The sequence below is a fragment of the Doryrhamphus excisus genome, linkage group LG23, assembly GCF_037039965.1.
Source record: "Doryrhamphus excisus strain RoL-2023G ecotype Guam linkage group LG23, RoL_Dexc_Guam_v1.1, whole genome shotgun sequence".
NCBI classification, from domain to species: Eukaryota; Metazoa; Chordata; class Actinopteri; order Syngnathiformes; family Syngnathidae; genus Doryrhamphus; species Doryrhamphus excisus.
Window position 1 is genome coordinate 2,276,210 of NC_136379.1, and position 23,171 is coordinate 2,299,380.

The 23,171-nt window shown below is 42.3% G+C and overlaps 1 protein-coding gene across 4 annotated transcripts in view; it reads right to left on the minus strand.

Annotated features, from left to right (window-relative positions):
- Window positions 1-246: 246 nt before the first annotated feature.
- The window catches only part of pcdh19 (protocadherin 19), a 75,903-nt gene continuing 52,978 nt past the window's right edge, over window positions 247-23,171 (minus strand). For all 4 annotated transcript variants that reach the window (XM_058074683.2, XM_058074682.2, XM_058074681.2 and 1 more), the window contains exon 5: window positions 247-3,364. In XM_058074683.2, the coding sequence (XP_057930666.2) occupies window positions 2,799-3,364 (566 nt within the window). In that variant the 3' untranslated portion in view covers window positions 247-2,798. The remainder of the gene's footprint in view (window positions 3,365-23,171) is intronic.

Below are 23,171 nucleotides of genomic sequence, written 5' to 3' on the forward strand. Positions count from 1 at the left end.
TCCCAAAAGGTCCGCTTGTGAAATAATGGGAAATGGCAATAGAGAGAGTGGTGAATATTAATGCAGCCGGTGCCACTTGCGACTGTTAATTTCCATTTTATTACGACAAACACAATGGACATGGACACATATTGCATGGCACTGACTGATGCAATTCATTTACCTTCTTGCAGATGGTAAATGAATTGTGCTCAGTTAAAATATACTAGTCATTGCTGTCGTTGTAAACGCAGTAAAAATGTCTTTTATTTCATTGTTTCTTTGTTTAACCACATAACTTTTCTTTTGTCTTTTAATTGCATAATCTGTTTTCACACATGCTCTATTCGTTTATCTCCCTCCTAGAAAATGATAACATTTAAACACACTAAACAGTAATTACCATGGTTGGAAGTATTACATAAGATCTGCTTCTTCCAACTCATTTTCGGACATCCCGGGATTGCATTTGCAACTGTATTTTCCCAACAAAAATAATGCAGACATTTCTGTGGTTGGGGATAACTTGGGATACCACAACAACAATGTTGCAATGTAGTATCGTGGTGTAAACTAAATGTGTTTATTTAGTTGTTGGTAAATTGGCTGTGGGTTTCAGGGTTGAGCTTTTATTTTTGTCTTGCGATGTGTGTTGTTTTTAACAAGGTTTACATGCGATACAGAGGCTATGAAATGTTCACGTAACACCACAGAATTTGGCTCTATATCTTCGTCCACCACTTGCTTCCTTGATATAAAGCAAAACATTGCCAAGGGATAATGACCACTCAGTGGCTTGAAGCTCAGACATTGTCTCCTAATGAGCACATTGGACACTTTTTTATATACATTTTTTTTTACGTGTGTGCAGAAAAGACCAGAAAAACCAAGCAGACCACATTTAATAGTTTAATTGTAAGCTGCTGTATACATTCAGTGATTATTCCGATGTTCATTTTGCCAGAAGCCAAGGGTGAGACCAGCAAAACATTCAGCTACAAGATCTAATTTTTTTGTATGTATGCAGTCTGTCCACTTTCATTCACATGTTCCACGTTGTATATAATTTACTGCAAAGCAACAAAAAAAACCCCACATTGCTGATGTCCTAGAATGACATCAATCTTTCTCACCTGCTGCATGATGCTGGGGGGGATTGGGGCAGTTCTGTTTATATCACTATGATCAAAACTTGATCAAGTCAACACAGGTGGAGCCTCATGAGAAAAGCGCTGGGTGAACCCAGACTCTCAACTGGAGGTTTAAAAAATAAAATATTTTGCCTAAACTTGTCTGGGCTTAGCAGGAGACCTGGTGGAACCCCATCTTCCAAATTAATGGTTTGTTTGCAGTTTTTTATTTATTCATTTTTTGGTTTCTTTTGCCATCTCACTCTAAGCTCATTGGACTGACACACTAATGTTGGTGCTGAAATTGCTTCTTTTTTTTTTGTCTTTTTTTGTTGTTTTTTTTTTTTACATTTTCTAGTAGCCCACACAGAAACTTGATGGCACAAGAACTGACCAATAAGAAACTCTTTACAACAAGGTAGACTGCAAGTCAACAGTTGCCAGGGGGTAACACAGTAAACCAAAAAACAGATAATTTTGAAAAAAAAAAAAAAAAAATCTGGTTCAATATAAAAGCAAAAGACAAAAAAACAAAACAAAAGCAAGTTAATTTCAAGTATAACTTACTCATAGAATAACTACACATCATTAAATATTCTCATTATACATTTTTAAATTATTTATAAAATATATTTTGGCATATGTTTTTTTTTATTTTTGTGTTTGTGTAACAAACGCTACTGTAGCTTCAGTCGAACACCAATGTTTATGTTTATTTTTTTTAATCTGTTAAAACAAAACATTTAAAGGGATTGTCACATTACAACAGGTTAATAAAAATGATAATAGTCAACCCTATACAGAGTTTCACATAGCAAGACAAGAGTGACGATCCCTTCTATCCTAGCCCCATAGTCAAAAGTCAGAAAAAGTACAAGACCGGAGCACAGGCTTTTTAACTTGTGCTCCACTGACTACAATCAAGGTTGGGCACCCCCGCTGATATGGAGGTGTACAGCCGGGTCCGTCCATTTTAGCGAGAGGCTGCGACAGTTCATTTGGCTCCATCTTTGACAGAATCTAAACACTGTAAACACCTCACAGTCTGGTGACACCGGGATATCCTCCGAGATGCAGCGAGAGCCTCTCTTATTAGTTGGCAGGGTGAGGCGCAAATGAGACGGAGAGGTCACCCTTTCCCGTCTCCCGAATGCGCAACGAACTGAAGAAGTATATTTGTCAATGAATCCTGTGTCTTTCTCATTACATCAACGGAGCTCACTATACAAAGGAACAAAAAGCGATTTTGGCAGCTAGAACCAACTGCAAAACCAAAGAAGGCAAATATTTAATTGTGATATAAAAGTCGTTGAAAAAGGCATATCTGTACTTAAGCGTCGGCACCCAGGGGTGTCCAAACATGTCCTGCTTTGGCGTAAGGGCTGGCAAGCTCCGACAGCCACGTCCGTGCAGTCAACAGTAACCTGCCTGTCCACTCACTGCTGATAGCAAGAAAATAAAGACAAAGAAAAAGCAAATAGGAAAAAAGTACCGCAACTACAACAAAGCCACATCCACTACCTTGGCATGAGCACACAACTAGCTGCAGCACACTCTTGAATATTGCAGACTGCAAATGGGTGTGTCTGGTCTAGTCCCTCTGTTGGACTCTTGTGTCAATGCACGCTATTGCGGGGTATATATTTATATATATGTGAGTTTACACTAAGTGTGTGGTGGTGAAGCTCGCTAAAGCACAATGTCCTTCAAGCGCTTGCTGCTGGGGGACTCCTTGTCGCGGCCGTCGTGGAGAAGCGTGTTGATCTCCCGCACCGATGGCTCACTGTCCTTCCCCTCCGGTTGCCGGAGCAGGCTGTGGTTGGCGATGCGCTCGGCGTCGCGGCATTTCAGTGTGTTGTAGGCAGACGAGGGCTTGGACATGGGGCTCTTCAGGTGCACGGGGGAAGTGATAGGGCTGGCCGCCTCTCGCCCGTTGCCGGCTTCGCGCACCGCCCCGCCATTGGCTTTGGGGCTGCACACCTGAGACTCCTGAGTCCGCTTACCCTTCATGTCGCCTCGCTCTACATCCTCGTGCCCGTCCTTGCCAAAGGTGGCAAAAGTCCTTTTAGTGGTGCCGTCCTCATAGTGGGGAACGTCCACCGTGGTGGCCTCGATCGACAGAGCGATGACGTTGCGGGCATGCTCAGGCGACTTGACGCGTGCCGGGATAGGGACGCGAGGCATCCAACAGCGGTCTGAGTGCCCGAGGATGCGGCACTCGTCTTGGCAGTGGAAGCCTTCTGTGGGTTCACCACCTGGAAAAACAAGAAAGATTTCTTTGTCAAGCTTACTTTCCTTATATTAATGATGCATCAATTAGAAGACACTTTAGCGGGACAAGGTACGAAATTTCTCCAAGGTCAGAAAATGCCAACACACTCAGCAGTAAAATGCAAAATTCGCCACAAAAGTCTATATTGTATTTATAATTTCAATTTCAATTTCCACAACTAATATCAGGCAGTCATATCAGTTAGTGAGTTGGTACACCTTCTGTGTAATTAGTTGTATTTTTTTTTTAATCAGTAGCAACGCGAGATGAACCAAAACGATCAGATATCACACAGAGACACCAGACAGGTTCCGGTGCTGACGCTTGGGTTCCTCCCTCTCTTGTGAACCTGTCATCTGGCACCGACTCATAAATATGTAATGATGTTTTACGCTGTAGTGAATATGAGATTTTGTCTGCAGTCTGTATGGATACACACGCTCTTTTATCTTCAAGGGGAAAGAATTTCCAATCATTTCTTCATAACATAAGCGGAATACGTGATGTCTACAGGATGGATTCAAGAGGTGACCGCATGCTCCCCCCCCCCCGTTAACGGGCTGTAGTGGGCCATCCGTCCATGCAAATATGCCATGAGCTCTACTCAAATCGAACTCCCATTCCAGCAGGTGACAAGGGATCGTGGATGGGCGGGAGGTTTGTAGTGCCATCGACCCAAATGCATACACTTACATCTGGTAATCGCAGCCTGTGACAGATCACCTAATTAAAATCATTTAATGATCTGTTTTTCTTTCTGCCTTTTTTGCTAGGAGCACCTCAGTCGAGGCTCTGGGGATCGATATTTGAAGATCGGAGACAAGGCTTTGTCAGTGCCGTCTCTCATAAAATACAATCTGATCAAGCTGACAACGTAGAACTATCGTGCAAACAGATCACAATAGAAATGTAGCCTGTGGAGACATCGTGTTTCCTGCAGACCAATAGTAGGTTGCTTTAAAAAAACTGTGATAAATCAGTCTTTAATTGGCTACCTGAAACTTGGCGGCATTGGGGCTTTGTGGAACACTAACCTGAAAAAGCAACATGTGGGACCAGGTTGGGGACAAAACTAAAGTGGTACCACATGTTGGAGATAAACGTATAATAATATGAACTAAATGTCTTTGTCAGTGTGATAACTCAAAAGTTCACAATCATGTGACTCAATGGGGAAAAATATGAACCTGAACTGTTGAAGGTAAAATATTTGATGATGGAATATTCTCCGATGATGAATGAGGCCATTTAGGCTCCTGCTGGGAATGGCGGAAGGAGGCTACCGTTGGCTGGCTGCTGATTTGTGACATCTTTGAAAAATTTGGTTGGTATCACTGAAAAACAACATGCCTACACAGCTAGATGAGCTTTGCTAAAGTTCAAGTCCTGGAATACATTTTGCAGAGTGTCTCCTAAATAATAATTACCGTATTTCCCAGACTCATGAACTCATTGGTACTGCATTTGGGGCCGAAGACTTGACAGGGTGTGGTGAGTTTGAGGCTCGTGATGTGATTCTCAGTCCCAAACTGTGCTTGCAAGTGTGGGCAGAATTTGGGGATGAGGACCACCTCAGTACGGATTTGGGAACATGCAGACACTACTGTATGTAGCACTTTTAGTGTGCAGGGCTGCGTCGGACTCTTGACGAGTGTGACGAGTGGGCGTTTGCGCCGTAGTTGAAAGCGGTGTTGTGCACACTGACATCACACTGATATTGCATCTGCGCTTCAGAAGAACCTTGGTGGCCCCTAATACAGCCAGTAGTACATTTGAACATCTACACTACATGTATGTCATCGGTATTTGTATCGGTATCCGAACATCCGTAAGATATATACAGTATTTACAGTCGTGAAAAAAATAAGTAATAAAATATGTAGGGGGGCGAGTGGTTAGCGCGCAGACCTCACAGCTAGGAGACCAGGGTTCGATTCCACCCTCGGCCATCTCTGTGTGGAGTTTGCATGTTCTCCCTGTGCATGCATTCCACATTCCACTCCCACATTCCAAAAACATGCTAGATTAATTGGCCACTCCAAATTGTCCATAGGTATGAATGTGAGTGTGAATGGTTGTTTGTCTATATGTGCCCTGGGATTGGCTGGCCACCAGTCCAGGGTGTACCCTGCCTTTCGCCTGAAGACAGCTGGGATAGGCTCCAGCACCCCCCGCCACCCTCGTGAGGAAAAAGCGATAGAAAATGAATGAATGAATATATGTAGGTGAAAATACCAACAACCAACAAAGATCAACAACTACAGCACACTTACATCCAATTCCAAAGAGCCCTGTTCAGTGCAGCTGGCTCTGTTTTTGTTCATGCGATCCCAAGAATGACGACTTACAATTTTTCCAACCTTACCGTTTTCTCTCATTTGCTCAATTGAAAATTAATTTTCAATTGAAATGTCGGTTTTCGGTTAATTTCCAAGATTTGCATGCTTTCTTTTCTTTCTTTGTAATTAATGTCGCTTCCCCTGAATACTTTTTGCCTGAAGCAATTTCCCAAAGCATGAAAAGCCTGTGGGCACAAAGAGAAACACACAAGTTTGTATGCTTCCTACTTAGCAGTGCATGCATAGGCAATGAATGCAATTTTTATTTTTTTTGTAAACCCCTCCTCAGTTCCTTTGGGGGTTGCATGGGAGAGCAACTGGGGTTGTAAGGGGCATTGTCATAAAAGCCATTAACACTCACACATCCTGTCTATGTGTAGAGCTTCAAAAAAGGCAGATGTTGTTCCAAAAGAGCTGAGACAAATTGAGAGAGAACAAATTTAAATCTAAAAAAAAATGACCTCTGACAAAACACAATCTTCTCCTATTCTCAGGGAAAAATGAGCAAACTGTTATGAGATAAATTGCTGCCTTTCTAGCATCACACTTGACAGTGGAGGCACTTCCTGCAGTTAACCTTCATCAAGAAAAAAACAGGCCAATCAGCTTGAAGATTAGATTTGAATTAGGTGACAAAAGAGTGCAAGATGTCATTCCATCGACTATTCAATACAAGGTATAATCACGGTGTGGTCCAATCTGATTATAACTACATAGAGTCTACCACAACACCCCCGTAATCTATTCAATACCGATAATTACACAAGGAGTTCCACTGGAACTAGACCGCTTATCGTGGTTTCTTACTTTCTTATGGTCTGTGTAATGCTACTGCTCTTAATTTAATGTCCAAAATCAGTTCAAAGCATCAGGGAGTACATACGGAATACATCCATGTAGTTCAAATCTAGAATACAAATATCTGGGTAGTTGTAGACATGTTTTCCCGTTTTTAGTTTCCCAGAAGAAACAACATTTCTTGCCAGTTCTGGAAGTTTGTCACCATGTTGATTAATTTCAACCCTCGCTCTCGGTCTGATGAAGATGTCTTAGCGTCTTGGCATGGGGATTTGAGGAATCCCTCAACCCGACAAGCTCATTGGTAAATTTGCCATAGCCACACGCACCGCATATTATGATCCCCTCTTGTCATACAGCTGGAGGTGATGGTTGTGTGTGGCTAATGGAGGAAAAAAGGATCAGCAGAAGACTACAAAATCCCTTGACGGCAGCGGGTAGGGGAGGTGTCACTGTCAGCAAGGCGCTACAAAAAACTGGAAGTTATTTTACATCCTGCATCCTATCAAATGCAACAAGAGGCAGGTGGTCATTTTTGAAGGGTGATGTGATTTAAAATACTAGAGATGAAACTTTTTTTTTTTCTAGCTGCAGTCACACGGCATCGGGGACATGCAAGGATGACACAGTTCAGTCAGTTATCACAGCGTGATGAACCCGAAAAAGAACTTGAAACAGCAAGTGTGGCGTGATAAATTGCTTTACTGAGAATGGCTGCCACTTTTGGGCTCCAAAGTACCTTTTTTGTGTTTTCCATTTGCGTTGACATTTCTATTTTTTTTTTTCTTACCCATGCCGAGTGCCCCGATGGTGCATGTCATATGAAAATAGATGCCTGACGGCACGATGTTGACACCGTTGTGATGTTGGCGTCTTGAAAGGGAATAATTAAGAGCAATTTAAAGCTTGATATGTTATACGTTTGGCCGACTCTTTCTTTTGATTTGCCACTTTTCTCTTCCGTCGCCTCCGCCTTTGAAATTAAACCCTATTAAAAATCAAACTGATTCGACAAATCTATCCGGAGTGTTTGAAAAGGCGACTATTCTCTGACAACGGAGAGAACAAAAGGCAACTCCTGTCAACTGGTGATGGTAATTGCTTTTTAAAAGAAAATGAACACCCTTTCTGGTCATGCAAGCCTTCTTGAAGCAGGACATGATGCTGCCACGCATATATTTGGCCATATCCATACCGGTTTCCCGATTCGGTTGGTATAATTATTTACAAAACATATCATGACCGGACATCACCCCCAAACTGGCTGATCTGAACAGGGATGTTTAGAGGGGGTTTTATGTGTGCTATATATTATATATAGAACTTTTCAAGGCACCAGAAGTGCTTCACAATGAAGTGAACCCATTTTTGATTCACTGGTGGTGGTAAACTACATCTGTAATCACAGCTGCCCTGGGGTAGTCATGATGGAAACGTGGCTGGCAATTCGCGCCTACAGCCTCTCCGATCATCACCAAACACTTATTTACATTCATTCACCAGTGTGGGCAACAGTAGAGGCAAGGTGGGTGAAGTGTCTTGACCAGGGTCACAGCAACGGCGGCGACTGAGTGGAGGAAGCGAGGATTAAACCGTCAACCTTCCGGTTTCTGGATGACCTCTTCATTGGGTTTCTGGACTGCACGCTGCAATTTTTTTAACCCATTTTTTAACCAGTCTTCCTCAGCTTTAGGTTGACGCTTGCAACATTTCATACAGGTGAGCATTAGTGGTTTAAACTGCTGCCTCGCGACAAGAGGGTCAGTTACATTTCCAACTGTTCTGAAGACCCAACGTCTGGGAGCTTGTGTGGAGTTTGCACGTGTTTTTCTCGTGTACTGGATCATAGACTGAAGGTGGTCGGTGTAGGCAGTTTTTTCTCTAACCAGAAAGAATAGTACCATGAATTTTGGTAATGACAAAACTGGTAATGACAATTTGCTCACAAGTAATGAAGAATTAGCAAGTGCAAGAGTGGTTAGACAAATAATTGTACGTATGTACATAGTGGCTCAGTACTCTTCTTCCTTGAACTTTGGAAACATCAACTGCTGGTCTGTTCCATCGCTTTATTCGACATACCGAGATGCAAAAGGTCTTAAGCATTGTCCTAAAATATAAGTTTAATTATTTATTCATTCATTCATTTTCTATCCTCACAAGGGTCGCGGGGGTGCTGGAGCCTATCCCAGCTGTCTTCGGGCGAGAGGCGGAGTACACCCTGGACTGGTGGCCAGTCAATCACAGGGCACATATAGACAAACAACCATTCACGCTCACATTCATACCTATGGACAATTTGGAGTGGCCAATTAACCTAGCATGTTTTTGGAATGTGGGAGGAAACTGGAGTACGTGGAGAAAACGCATGCACGCGGAGAACATGCAAACTCCACACAGAGATGGCAGAGGGTGGAATTGAACCCTGGTCTCCTAGCTGTGAGGTCTGTGCGCTAACCACTCGACCACCATGCAGCCTTTAATTATTTATTATTGACAAAAATTTTATAAATTTTTTGGATTGTAGGTTATCGTTTTTGGCGATCCATTTCATCTTTGTTCCTGACTGCCCTGGCGTATGACCCGTGTTTAAATAAGAGACCCTTCAAGGTCTTTTGTGCATTCTGAATCATTTCATCAATTGTGTTCTTTATTTGCTCAATGATATTCTCTTTTGCTTCATTATCTTCTTTAATAGTGGCGATCAAGGCGGCATTATTATCCTGTAATTTCATTTAGCTGTTCTCTATTTTCCTCCCTCTGGCGTTTAACCTCCTCTTGAAGTCTGTCGTTCTGCTGTTTTAGAGCTCTAATGTTTTTTTGCAAGTTTTTCAGATCATGTTGTGCCACATTGTGTGCAGTATGATGAGATTTCCTGCTGTAGCTCTTTCATTTGGCATAATAAACTCTGCTTCTTCCTACTCCTTTTTAGACATGTTGAATTTTGCAACTGTAAACATGTGATGTTCCTGAATGTAACTTTTTAAGCATGCTCAAAACAAATAAAACCATCATTAACATTTACATGGTTGAGACTAAAAGTAGTCAGCTGGTCACTTGCTTCAATTCCATCTTAGACCAATTTAAACTACCAATTGGAGGTTTCTGTTTGGACGACCATTTTACCAGCTGAACCAAGCCACCTCAGACTTCACTTGGATCGACGACACATTGTTATTTGTTATTTGGAATTGTGCAGAATCTGCTAAGAGAGTTTAAATGTATGTTTCTGCCGCGCTAGTCGTGTCTCCATGACTTGATTTAAAATTTAAAATTTACAGCTTGATAGAAAACACGTCCCTGCTGCCATTGCGGCATTGCATTGTATCTGTGACAGTGAAATTGCTGTTTTCTAATTGCACTCCATATTAATTTTCCATTCTGGCAGCCACATGGCAAAGATTGATTAAATCTAAATTGTTACTACAGGGCCTTGATGAAGCTGCTGCCGCGGAAGCTGATAGAAGTATCACAGGGGAGGACAATGCAGAAAATATGGCACCAGCGGATCAGAGAGTTCTCGGTGCTACAGTCCAGCGCTCACATGTAGTCAATCCTAACTACAGCAGAGGACGGGCGCTCCGGCCAACTGAGGCTCGGACAAGCAGCCTCATACACCGCATACACCGGAGAGAGTCCGAGCCTTGCTGTCATCCCGGCGAGCCAATTCAGTCTGTGGGCCATAAATCAGCCCAGAGGCTCGGCTCCAGCGGGAGCAGAAAGATGGAGTGTGATGGTCTTGTTTTTACAAACAGTAGAGGGGCACCCTTACTGCATCGGGCAAGCCATCACTCTCTGCACAGCACAGAGTAGTCTCCTTCTCCCCACAGCATCTGGTTCATTCATATGACGCTTATCCCCCCTCACCAGCTCCACCAAAAAAGCCCCTCCAGATTCATGCCTTGCAGCTCCCCCCTGCCGCTGAAGCCCATCCTTTATGCTTCTCCTCCTCCTGTCCTCCCCTTTCATCTCATCAGCACTGCTGTCGGACGTACATTGGTGTAATTAAATCTACCCTCATCCAAAATTCCTCTCATTTCTGTCAAACGCACTAGAATGCACTTCAAGTCTCCCAGTCAAATATTAATTGTGAAAGAAATTGGAATCGCTGGGCGGTCTTGTTAGCTCCTTGAAGCCAGAGGTCTGTGCGCTTCCATTTGTGCGCCTTAGCACCAGTCAATTTATGAAGACCGGATTCAACGTCTAATCCATCAAGCGGCGGAACGCCTGACAGCTTGTCACTTGCCGCACGCATGGCTGTGCCCTCCCCACGGCTATTACAATATGTCACTTCGACTTAATTTCCAACATACATGCCATTCTATATCTGCACCCAGTTGTTTAAAGGGGACATATTACGCAAATGTGACACTTTTTAATTGCTAGCATAACCATGTAATGTGTGTGTTTCAGCAAGCCATACACATTCTTGGCAGTTTGGGAGGTACATTCATTCATTTTCTACCACTTATGCTCACGAGGGTTGCAGGGGTGCTGGAGCCTATCCCAGCTGGCGAGAGGCGGGGTACACCCTCGCCAGCCAATCACAGGGCACATATAGACAAACAACCATTCACACTCACATTCATACCTATGGACAATTTGGAGTCGCTAATTAACCTAGCATGTTTTGGGAATGTGGGAGGAAACCGGAATACCCGGAGAAAACCTCTGCATGCACGGGGAGAACATGCAAACTCTGCCGTGCAGCCTTGTGAGGTACAATCTGGCTAATTTAAATAAGACCGCCCTCACACTGAGTTGCCAAGACAGGATATCACCTCAAAACCGGCCGGTCTGAAGAGAGTTGTTTCGAGGGACTTTTACGTGTGCTGTAATCCTCGATGCTTGGGGTGTTTTCACCAGATCCAGCAAATTCACATACCAACACCCCCAAAAATGTAGGTAATGAGCTCGTATCTCACCCCAAAACTAGCTGTTCAGGCCAGGGTTGTTTTTTTAGGGGGGTTTTAAGTGTGCTGTAATTCTCTATCCTTGAGGAATTGTAACCAATGAATTTCAAGGTATTAAGACAGGAACTAAGAGTAACCATCTGAAGGTTTTTGACCTTGGCTGCTGCTGGCTATCCACACCCCGACGGGTTGCGCAGGTGAGGAATACATTTCCTAACCTGTGTTAACAAACAACGCAGCGGCTTCTAAATTGGTACAAACAGCAGCTGTTTAGCAGCTGTGTATCAGCTGTGGGAGAGTGGAACAAACAGCCTACAATGGCCATGCTGTTAATAAATCATTATATCATTGTTAGGTTCAAAGGCGGGACCGCTGGCTATTGAACTGCTGCAATAAACTACAAATGAGTGGAGCTAGTGGCTGCATTGATACGTGGGCGGGTCTTTCTAATGCCCACGTAATGATAGGATGCTTTCACATTCTGGTACCTAATGATGACCATCTGTAGCAGAGTAGAGAAGTGTTTGTTTTTGTCATCCAACTGTACAGCTAAATAACAAGTGGAATTACAATAAAGCTCAAACACCACTGCAGTATGTTCATCTGAAAACATACACAGCTTTGGAGCCATTGCCCTCCTGACGGTGCCTCCACTGATCCACGTCAAGAGTACAATGTCCTCCCCAAAACTCTGCACAGCAGGAATTTGGCATCTCAACTGCACACCTGCCAACCGCACGATGTGACAGCGGAGAGCAGACCGCCTGTCCGACAGCCTCCACATCAGCGATTGACTCATTTTAACTTCAGCTTTTGGCAGAGGACATCTTTAAATATACCGGAACCAATGCAGCAATTCTGTGTTTAAGCCTGACCGACCTACAGAGCTAATTTGCTCCGAAACCCCTGAGTCTGGGGGACGCAGAAGACTGGGGGGTGGAAGTGTGTGTGGTGAAGTGGACTTTTAAATTACATCAGTGGTCAGGAACGGGCTGTAGATGAAAGATGTAAGGGGGCTCGAGCGTCAAAAGCAAATCACTCGGGTAGTTTTAAAAATACTGTAGGTTTACATTCTAACAACTGGGTCAAAATGGGTCAATTATTCTATCATTTTAATTTCCATAAAGCCACTATAGTACACAAACATATTGTAGGTGGCATCGGTGTAAATACTGTATATTACCAATACAGTTATCACTCATTTATCACAGTTATATTAATAAATTGAATTTTTTTGTAGTTATAGCATAGAAAACATTATCTTCCAAATACGGATTTTAACATTATTAGAGCCTAGAGGACAGTTTTTTTTTTGCTACTGGCTCTATGGTAGGAAAAAAGGATATTAAAAGAAAAGGAAAGAACATTAACCAATATAGTAGATATAATAAGTGTAAATAAGCCATTGAAAAAAACTTGTGTGTGTCACAGTAAATTAACAGATATATGGAGTACAGGTGATACTTGATGTCGAAGGTTCAGAACTGAGTTGTCCCCAACAGTAGCCTGAGTTATTAGCATGATTATGTTATTATTATTGTGCCTGTTGTGAGGTCATTTAAAGCTACAATAAATGCCTGTACTGACAACCATCTCTGGCACTCAACAAACAATTACTGACACCTAGTGGCCAATGGAGACTACTACAGTCACAATTTGAATGTTTCGTCTGCCTTGTATTTGTATTTTAGGTAATTTAGATTTTGCCATTTTTATGAACGTGCTTACTTTAGGCAAATTATCTATTACAAGTACTATTTGCTTAAATATGCATATTTATTTTACAAATAATAGGCTGCGTTCAACCACAAAACCGCTACCATTTATTAATAATTTTTTTTATTGAGTTAGGTCATGAGGGAATATAGCGAGGGACGACTAAAGTCATAATTTCGATGGTAAAATTTGCAGTACACAATATGAAACTAAGTTTTCTCTGGGAAAAATGTGTTGGTAATGCATTGGTAAAAAGCCGTGCTCCTTAATTATGACTTCGGGCCAGAGGCGGGGTACACCCTGGACTGGTGGCCACCCAATCACAGGGCACATACGTATAGACCAGGGGTCAGCAACCTGCGGCTCCAGAGCCGCATGTGGCTCTTCAGCCTCTTTATTGTGGCTCCCTTTGCAATTCTTGAATATTTTTAACACCCGAGTGGGGAAAATGCACGTATTTTGTAATGAGTTTTAAAAAATCCAACTTTGTCTGAGACCATGAATGCATCCTGAGTGAGTTCTGACTGCTATCCAGTTCAGTACATGAAGAAAAACAATACTTACCTACAAATCTAAAAAATAAATTCGAGATAATTTAAAAACAGCGGCATGGGAACTTGTTTTTACGTTTACAGTAGTTTACACATACATTTATGTAAGTTTATCTCCAAAACTAGCAAGAGTACTCCAACTCGTCTTTTCTTATCTGAACTACTTTGATACCCCCAAATTCCCTCCAATGTTGTTTTAAACATACTATATGTTTTGCGGCTCCAGGCTATTTTTCTTCAGTGGGCATTGGGTAAAATGGCTCTTTTCATAGTAAAGGTTGCCGACCCCTGGTATAGACAAACAACCATTCACACTCACATTCATACCTATGGACAATTTGGAGTGGCCAATTAACCTAGCAGGTTTTTGGAATGTGGGAGGAAACCGGAGTACCCGGAGGAAACCCACGCATGCACGGGGAGAACATGCAAACTCCAGGCGGAGAATCGAACCCAGGTGTTCACGATCTCCTGGCCTTGTGGCCTACATGCTAACTATTGAGAACCTGATAATATTTATTTGGTACTGTTCATGCTGAAATCCATACTGAATGCAACAAAACGTACAAAATATTCCCTGCCTCTTATGTCACCCTGACAGCTCATCGGTCAAGCACTGGTTTAAAGTCATTCATTAACATGTCCATTAAATAATTAAATTGCTGAAATAATAGCATTTCAAAAAAATATTAATTCTCATTTAATTCTTTCATTACAAGTTTATCTATTTAATTCCCTTTTTATGTATTTATTTTAAAACAGACATTGTTTTCATTGCTTTTCATTCCTTTTCCCTGCGCCGTAGTGCTGTCTCTATTAGCCATCTGGAACAAACAAACAAACACAATACTACCTCAGTGCCACTAAAATGTGTCGTTGGGTCCAAACAGCTCGGGACTTCACACCAGGACAGCATACCAATAATCCCAGCCATTCCTCTCTCTCTCTAGTTCTATTCTCTTCCACCTGGCCTCAAAAGAGCGGCCTTACATAATTAATACAATGTGCCTTCTCATTCAGTCACATTCACTTTGTGTCAGGCAGGACTATGTGTTTAATATTCCATTTTATCTTGTCACCGAGCCCCAGTGAGGTAGCCGCTCTCTCATTTCCCCTCTACCTTTCCTTCCTTTCTCTTGAAAAGTCTCTTCTAGGTAATTTTAACAACCCCTGGAAGTAGGACATTGTAATATGGTGAGTGGCGCTATGAAGTATGAGAGGCAGGTTGAGCTCCGTGAGCAGAAAGGCATACAATAAGATGGAGAGGGTCATGTTGGGTGAGCCAACATAAAAAGACATTTCAGTACAGTATGTGTCCACGGACAGTCAAATGGACTACTTGTGTTGTCTAATCAGCTTAAAACATAGTCGATTATTTTGGAATTTCAGAATGCAAAATTATTTCTTCCATAGGTGCATCTTATGCGTCACAAAAAAATATTAGTGGAACGCAATACATACTGAATTTCCGATTAGTTTGGATTTTTGGAAGTCAGAATGTGGAATGAGACGTGGAAAAGAAAAGAAAACCTTTATTCACTGTTCAATGTTGTAAATTCACAACATGCTGAGGTCCTACCGTCATTAAGTTACTTGTTAATATTCATAAGTTTAAGTTTCATAGGGGCGGAAGGCCCAATGCCAAGTGTTCAAAAATGTAAGCCGTGATATTTGTAAAACGTTATTTTTGTAGTCTTTCTTCAGGATATGTCAACCCTTTTGTAATTTTGGTTCCGAGAGACGAAACACAATTTTAGTTAGAAATAAGTTGAGGGAACCCTGCCTGCAACTGACTGTGCAGAGTGCCTCTTGGACACTTTGTGCAGTATTTTTTCATCAAAAAGCCTATTCTGGCTGTCAAGCAGGAGACGTGCTGATCTCTTCCAGGCTGCACATTATTCACCACAGCCAGACCCGCTCCACGATACCACTTAATATGAGTCACAATCAATAGCCTTAGCATTACCACCTGCCAGCCAATGCTTCACTGTACAGAGTCCACAAGGAGATGTACGGTGAGGGTGGGGGGGGATGGTAGAAACTGGTCCACATTCAGGAGAACTAATAGGCACATCTTTTTTAATTTGAGTAACATACATAAGGATGATGGCAGGGGTCTGACACAGTGGAAGTAATTGGATTTCCTCCAGCCCCTGCACCCACTCATGATAACATGCTGAGCTGTGACATGCAAACGTCCATATGCGTGGTGAGTAGCGATGGGGGTGGGGAGCAAGGTGCAGCAAAGTGGAAGTGACAGGTGTCAAAGATCCCATTCCCGCTGTCCGCTTCCTTTTTTCTCTGGAGACGGCCGAAGAGAAAGGAGAGACAAACGTCTTTACATTGAAGCAACCGAGGATTGAATAGGTTATGTTTGCATTATTTTATTCCGTGAGTCGAGCGCAGTACGTGATAGCACTATCACTATCACTCAATGGATCTGAACAAAACCGAGAACATGTTTACCCAGTTCAGGAATGATATGCTATTATTTTTCACAGCCGAAACACCTACTGGGTTAAGTTATTCTCTGCAAGAAAGTTAGAGGCAAGATGCGACAGCAAGCAGTGATTTGGCAACGATCACGCTCATGCGAATGCAGACGTGAACGAACAAACATGTTTGGCTGCTTCAGGACGGGCATGCTATTACTTTCCTGAGCCCAAACACTGACTGGTTTTAAAATATTGGTCTGCAAGAAAGGCGAGCTCGTGAAAGGACAAGCAATGATCATGCTAATAGTGCACAGGGTTGCTGCAATGTGCCACTCAAGATGCAAAAGCTTCCACCCCCGATTCCCGCCATAGTGCAGATCCTAGAAAATAAGGGGGAGGGTGTCAGTACAAAGCCCGTCCACAGTTACGTGCCTGTCCTCTGCATGCATTTTGGGCCCCGGTCTTTAACGAGCGCTGCATGAGAAGAGGCACATCATTAAATAGAGCCCCTCTGGGACTTTCCTGTCTGCCATTAAACTTAACAGCCGACCTCTCCCATTACCTTTTATCCTTCCCTTTTAAGAGGCAGGGGATTGAGGTTTGAAAAGTCAAATTCGGCCACCATCGATTGCATCTCTTGCTTGGTTATATGAAGGAAAGGCGCTTGGTTATATGAAGGAAAGGACAATAAAACTGCAGGAATGCATTTTATTTCTTCCTATCGCCAAAACCTTATTCTGTAAATAACCAGTAACTGATCTGCCTGATTTAATATTCATGTGATAATTATGTTAATGCCCAGAAAGATTTGCCTGAAGGAAATATCATTTCTTGTGTACAAATGACTCTTTGTGAGTAATGTTGTTAATGTTGATTAATTCACTTAATTTGCTTATGCACTACCGCTGGCCACAATGCAGAAACACAACCATGCAGACGCTGACCTTTTTTCATGCTCAAGTGGGCAAAAAACAAGCACACGCTTCACAGCGACTACAACTGGAAGTAACAAGCCAGACAGCGTTGCGGTCATGCAACGTCAAATCTTTATTACGCGAATGATGCCAAGATGGAGCATGCATGTTCTGCAACGACACTTGGTAGTATTGTCATTTTTCAGTCAAGGGGGGATATTTGGCTGGTTGTGGGATTGTGTGCTGTTATTTTTCTCAGCCCACACAGTGGGCCTGATTTTGAGATATTTAACCTTTATGGCAAGAAAATGAAAGGCAAGAGATTATGGACAGAGAAGGAGAAGTGATGGCATGACAGTACCACCCACTTCAACGAATTGCTGCATGTTATAATATAATAACCAATGCTTAAGTCCTCAATTAGATCATCATTTTGACTCAGTGACTGCATCTTTCACACATCATTGCCGAGGGAATTTTGGATGTCGACAAAAACTGCGATAATGCAAGAGGAAAATGTATCCAAACCTTACAGTCAATGCCGAGAAATGTGACATCTCTGAATGCACATCAAAGGTCTCGTGAAGAACAGCGATGACCAAAATAAAAAAAATGGTCCCCTCATCAATAGTTCATACCATGAGTCACGAGAAAGCAGCTCTCACTGCTGAGACCGACTTAGAAAATGTTGAATTAGAGTGCGGGCGAGCGAGCTCTTGGCCCGATAAGGTCATTCAGGGGTTAGCGGCAGAGAGCAGCGACACTAATTGGTGAATGAAAGATAGTAATGATAGACGTCTGCCTTTAACCTCCTGATTCGTGTCTGCTGGGCAGAAATAAGGGCTCACATTGTGCCTTGTCTAAGTCTGCAGTGTAGAGAAGCGAGGGTATTTAAACAGCTATAAAATGTGTCCCTAAGTCATTGATCATAAAACTTTGAGAATATCGATATTACATGTATGCTGGCCTGCCTTCCAAAACATTTTGAGCTCAACACATAGAAGGAGCTACAGTAAAGTCTCGTTATATCGATATCGGTTATAACGAATTACTACTTATTACGATACTATTTTCATTTCCCGGCAAATTTCTAGTCTTTTATGATATAATTAGTTCCGTTAGTACGATACACGGTTATTATGATAATCCGGTTACTACGATGCCCTTTTCATCTCCCGCCAGTCAATTTGGTCTGCTTATATCGATACAAAAGCAGCTTAAATCAATCTTTGCTTAAGGATTTCAATACCAAAAAAGAACACGGCGAACGGCTGCTTCCAGTCAACTTTATTTTTCACACTTCCACCACCAGAGCACAGCACACACACCGATTCCCGCACTTCCTGGTTCACAGGTCATGCTCAACCCGCCCCACATAGCTGGCCAAACACATGCCTGCAACAGATGAACCAACTGACATAGCATACACACCTATTCCAACGAAGACACAAGCGTACAAATACATGTATTTAATTGTGTTGTATTCAGATATCTTTTTATCGCTTGCAATAATCACTGTTTTTCATATGTACATGCTGGCGTTCGTGGTTTCTCTCGTGTGTTTGGCCAGCTATGTGGGGCGGGTTGAGCATGACCTGTGAACCAGGAAGTGCGGGAATCGCTGTGTGTGCTGTGCTCTGGTGGTGGAAGTGTGAAAAATAAAGGTGACTGGAAGCAGCCGTTCGCCGTGTTCTTTTTTGGTATTGAAATCCTTAAGCAAAGATTGATTTAAGCTGCTCGACATTGTTCTATACCAGGGGTCAGCAACCCACGGCTCCAGAGCCGCACGTGGCTCTTCAGCCTCTTTGTTGTGGCTCCTTTTGCAATTCTCAAGTATTTAACACCTGAACTTGTTGGGGCCAGAGTAAACATATTTGTCAACAACTGTTTGTAAACAGATGCACGGAGGTCGAGTGGTTAGCGTGCAGGCCTCACAGCTAGGAGACATGAGTTCGATCCCACTTTGGCGACTCCAAATTGTGAGTGTGAATGGTTGTTTGTCTATATGTGCCCTGTGATTGGCTGGCCACCAGTCCAGGGTGTACCCCGCCTCTCGCCCAAAGACAGCTGGGATAGGCTCCAGCACCCCCGCGACCCTGATGAAAGAATGAATGAATGTAAACAGAGTTTACATTTAATTTACACAGATATTTATGTTCATTTATCTTCTATATTAACAAGATCTGTTACTGCTATAAGATATTGTTTTTGAATTATGTTTTGCGGCTCCAGTTTATTTTCCTCGAGTCAGCGAACGGGTAAAATGGCTCTTTTGATAGGAAAGGTTGCCGACCCCTGTTCTATACTATAGAACAATGTCGAGTGCATTATTGCCCACTTTTAATGCAGTTCGGCGCAGGATCGGATATATGGATAGTCCGGTTATATCGGTATTTTTTCCGACTCCCGAGAATATCGATATAACGAGACTTTACTGTAACTATTTTTTTCACATTACTGTAGCAACCCTCAGCCTCCACTTAATTAAAAATGCCAACAAAAATAAACCTTTGACCCTCCATTGCTATTGTTTGCTAAAATGTCCGAGTGATGCATTCAAGGCACTGTGCTTTCCGTGCTGTACTATTTTGACACGGAAAATGGACAGTTCTTGTCAAGTCGACCTGGTACTGTCCTCCGTTAAGCTTCAATGCAGCAAGGTGACGGACAGACGAGATGGAAAAACCCCAGACGGATTAATGAGGATGGAGGTGTGGTGCTTTCCCACAGAAAAGAAGTGGAAGGCTGGAAATGCACATTGCTCCAGCAAAGCAAAGAAATCCACCTCCTTCTCCCTTCACCCCAGCTGCAGTGATAAATGTCTCTTTGTATTCTGGACAGAATAGTCTGAGCTACAATGTACTTGTCTTGATTTTCTCCCACTGATTTAAACAGTATGTTCTTAATCTGTATTCTCACATGGCGGATGGGATAAAACACTTTCCCTCTTAGTATTGCTGCAGTGTAGCCATGACTTCACTTCATGGGGAGCTCCTAAATGTGAGTCAGTGCTACAGGTAATGGAGCTGATTATAAGCTCGCTGGGCTGCGGGCCAGCTGCCTAGAGGGAGCGCGGACCGCCTGGTGTCTCATATCCTGGGATCCCTGTAATACAAGCCTGACTTTGGCAGTCTCTCGGTGGCTATCCTGCCCACTTGCAGGTCTCCTCTGGTCTGGATAGTGAATGTGTAGATGTGTGTGTGTGTCTGTGTGTATTTGTGTTACCTTGATGATGTTCCTTGCCTGATATCGGTTCTGAGTGAAACTAACTACTGTGATATTTAACAGGAAATGAACAGCTATTCAGGTGGTTTGCGGGTTACATAGGAGTTCCGTTCCTAGACTGTGATGTAAGTCGAGTTTTGCTGTCTGTCGGATCGTATACCTAAATACTGTAGAAGAGACATAAACTTCGAAATGTACACAGCGCACATACAAAAATATCGTAATTAAACACTAAATAAAAAAATGTATCAAAACAGTGATAAAATTATCCATTTTTATAAAATTAAAAGCCAAAGCGCTAGCAACCTTTCAATCTTGGAATAATGTGCTGATCACGATGCTGCTTAGTAGTCACTGTCACTTTCATAGGCGCAGATTCTTTAGCATGTTCAAAGACACTGTAGCGCCCTGATATAATTATGTCTAGTGTTAAGGAGTTTTGTGATTTCCGGCCGGCTGTGAACATGACAGGCTGAGTTCTGACTGTGTGTGTGGGTGGGTGGAGGAGGAAGGAGGAGGAGGAAGTCTCGGTGCAAAGGACAGTGGAGTTTGCTGATGTTGCTTAGGTTTGGTTTGGCTGTAATGTTTTTGCAATAAACAGACAGATGTTAAAATGCGACCGTTATTCTTATTGAGTGGTTAGCGCACTGGCCTCACAGCTAGGGGATCCGAGTTCAATTCCACCCTGGGCCATCTCTGTGTGGAGTTTGCATGTTCTCCCCGTGCATGCGTGGGTTTTCTCCGGGTACTCCGGTTTCCTCCCACATTCCAAAAACATGCTAGGTTAATTGGCCACTCCAAATTGTCCATAGGTATGAATGTGAGTGTGAATGGTTGCTTGTCTATATGTGCCCCGTGATTGGCTGGCAACCAGTCCAGGGTGTACCCCGCCTCTCGCCCGAAGACAGCTGGGATTGGCTCCAGCACCCCCACGACTCTCATACATGTACTCAACCACAAAACCATAAACCAAGGACAACCTGTATACAATTTCAATTAATTATTAATCAAATTATTGGTAATAACTAGCTAGCGAACTGCTATTCACATTATTTGTAGGGGGTGGGCAAGTGGCTAATCATCTCGGCTCATCTACGAAATGTCCCATTTGACTGAACGGTGAGTCGTTTATGTTGCTTCCATAACATTACGTCTGCTAACAGTGACAACCTTAAATAAATAAATTGCTGCGGTGTAACTGAATTACAAAGATAAACAATGCGGTGTATGGGGGGGGGGGCAAGTGTCTGTTGGGTAAATAAAGAGCAGTGTAATGACTCTTAACCTCTGGTTATGCTGAATGTGCATGGTACAGATAATGTAAATCACTGGCCCCCATTATACACGCCATAATGGCGCATACTGCTCAGCTCCTGCAATGACCTGCCCTAACATAATAATATAATACAATCATGTATGCACCCACAGTTATCACAAGGGAAGTTAATTCTACACATTTGTTTGCAAGTATTTTCATGCCCATTGGTTGTATGCGTCCAAGGACATATCTGTGCATAAAGCCATGTCACGACATTTGTCTGACATGGAAGAACTTTGACAATTTTCCAATTTTTGGCAAAATGACCAGAAATTCAGCACACATTTGATTCTGTATGAATGGACAAACCCTCCCATGGACGCACTCCAAAAGTCTCCTCTGCTGCAAAGGGGCTACAAATGTCATATTTCCATGCATTTTCACTTCCTGTATTTGTGTATCCACCTCAGGTTGACGTTGATTCATTACAAACACAATAAGGGTGAATGCCAATGCTGGCAATTCTGTGAACCCCCCACTCTCCTTCCCATCCCATTCCTACCAGTGATTAACCTTTAAAAAGAGACAATCCGACATTCCATGCGCTCCCTTTTAACATTCCGCTGCGGCTCGTCTCCTGTCCACTCTTGTGCCCATCAACTTGAACACATTACCTGTTCTTAATCTGTCTCCCCCTGCCTGGGATCAACTCTGTTTTTCCCTCTTCTACCCATGGCTTGCCGAGGTGTTCGACAAACAACTGTGATTCACTTGGTTTCTTGCGGAGATTATTAACACACCTAGCAGGCCACCGCGTCATGAATAAGCAATGGAGAGCCGCTAGCCTATTTTCTTTCACTCTCTCTCTTTCTTGGTTTGCCTGAGCTGAATGCCAGGATTGTGTGGAAAATGAGCTGTCAGTGGAGGACCCGCTATGAGATACATCAGACTCATTGTGAGCCCCGGAAAATAATGAACTATTCCCATTTCTCACTCTGATATGTTCAATACGCTATCCATGACAAGTGCACGGAGATAAGCAGTTTCCCCCTTGAGCTGATTAAACACACCGCGTGTATTCAGGAGAGCTTTGCTTGGGATCAGGTGATGCTCTTGCAGTGTTACCGCATTCTCTTCGTGGCCCGGAATAATATGTTTTGTACTATTCACCATTTGTATTCATATTTTCACACAGTTGTGCTTTCAATGAATTATCTTGGTTAAAGTAAAACCAAGAAAGATTTTTTTTTATTTGTAATTTTTTTTTACAAATATTAATAGCAACAATAATTACAGCAATAATAATTATGTTATTATTCATAATATTATTATTTTAATTATTGAAAATTGTTTGTGTTTGGCCAGCACCAATAATAATAATAATAATAATAATAATAATAATAATAATAATAATAATAATAATAATAATAATAATGATAATAATAATAATAATGATAATAATTGTCATTAATATTATTATAAGAATGCTGTTGTAAATATGTTTTAATAATATTGTGTAAGTATATTAAAAGTAATAAAAATATATTATTATTGGTACTACTGTTATTATAAAATAATCGTTAAAGTGTGAAATGTATATTTGCAAATTAAAAAATTGTAAAAATAATTCTATAATTATTT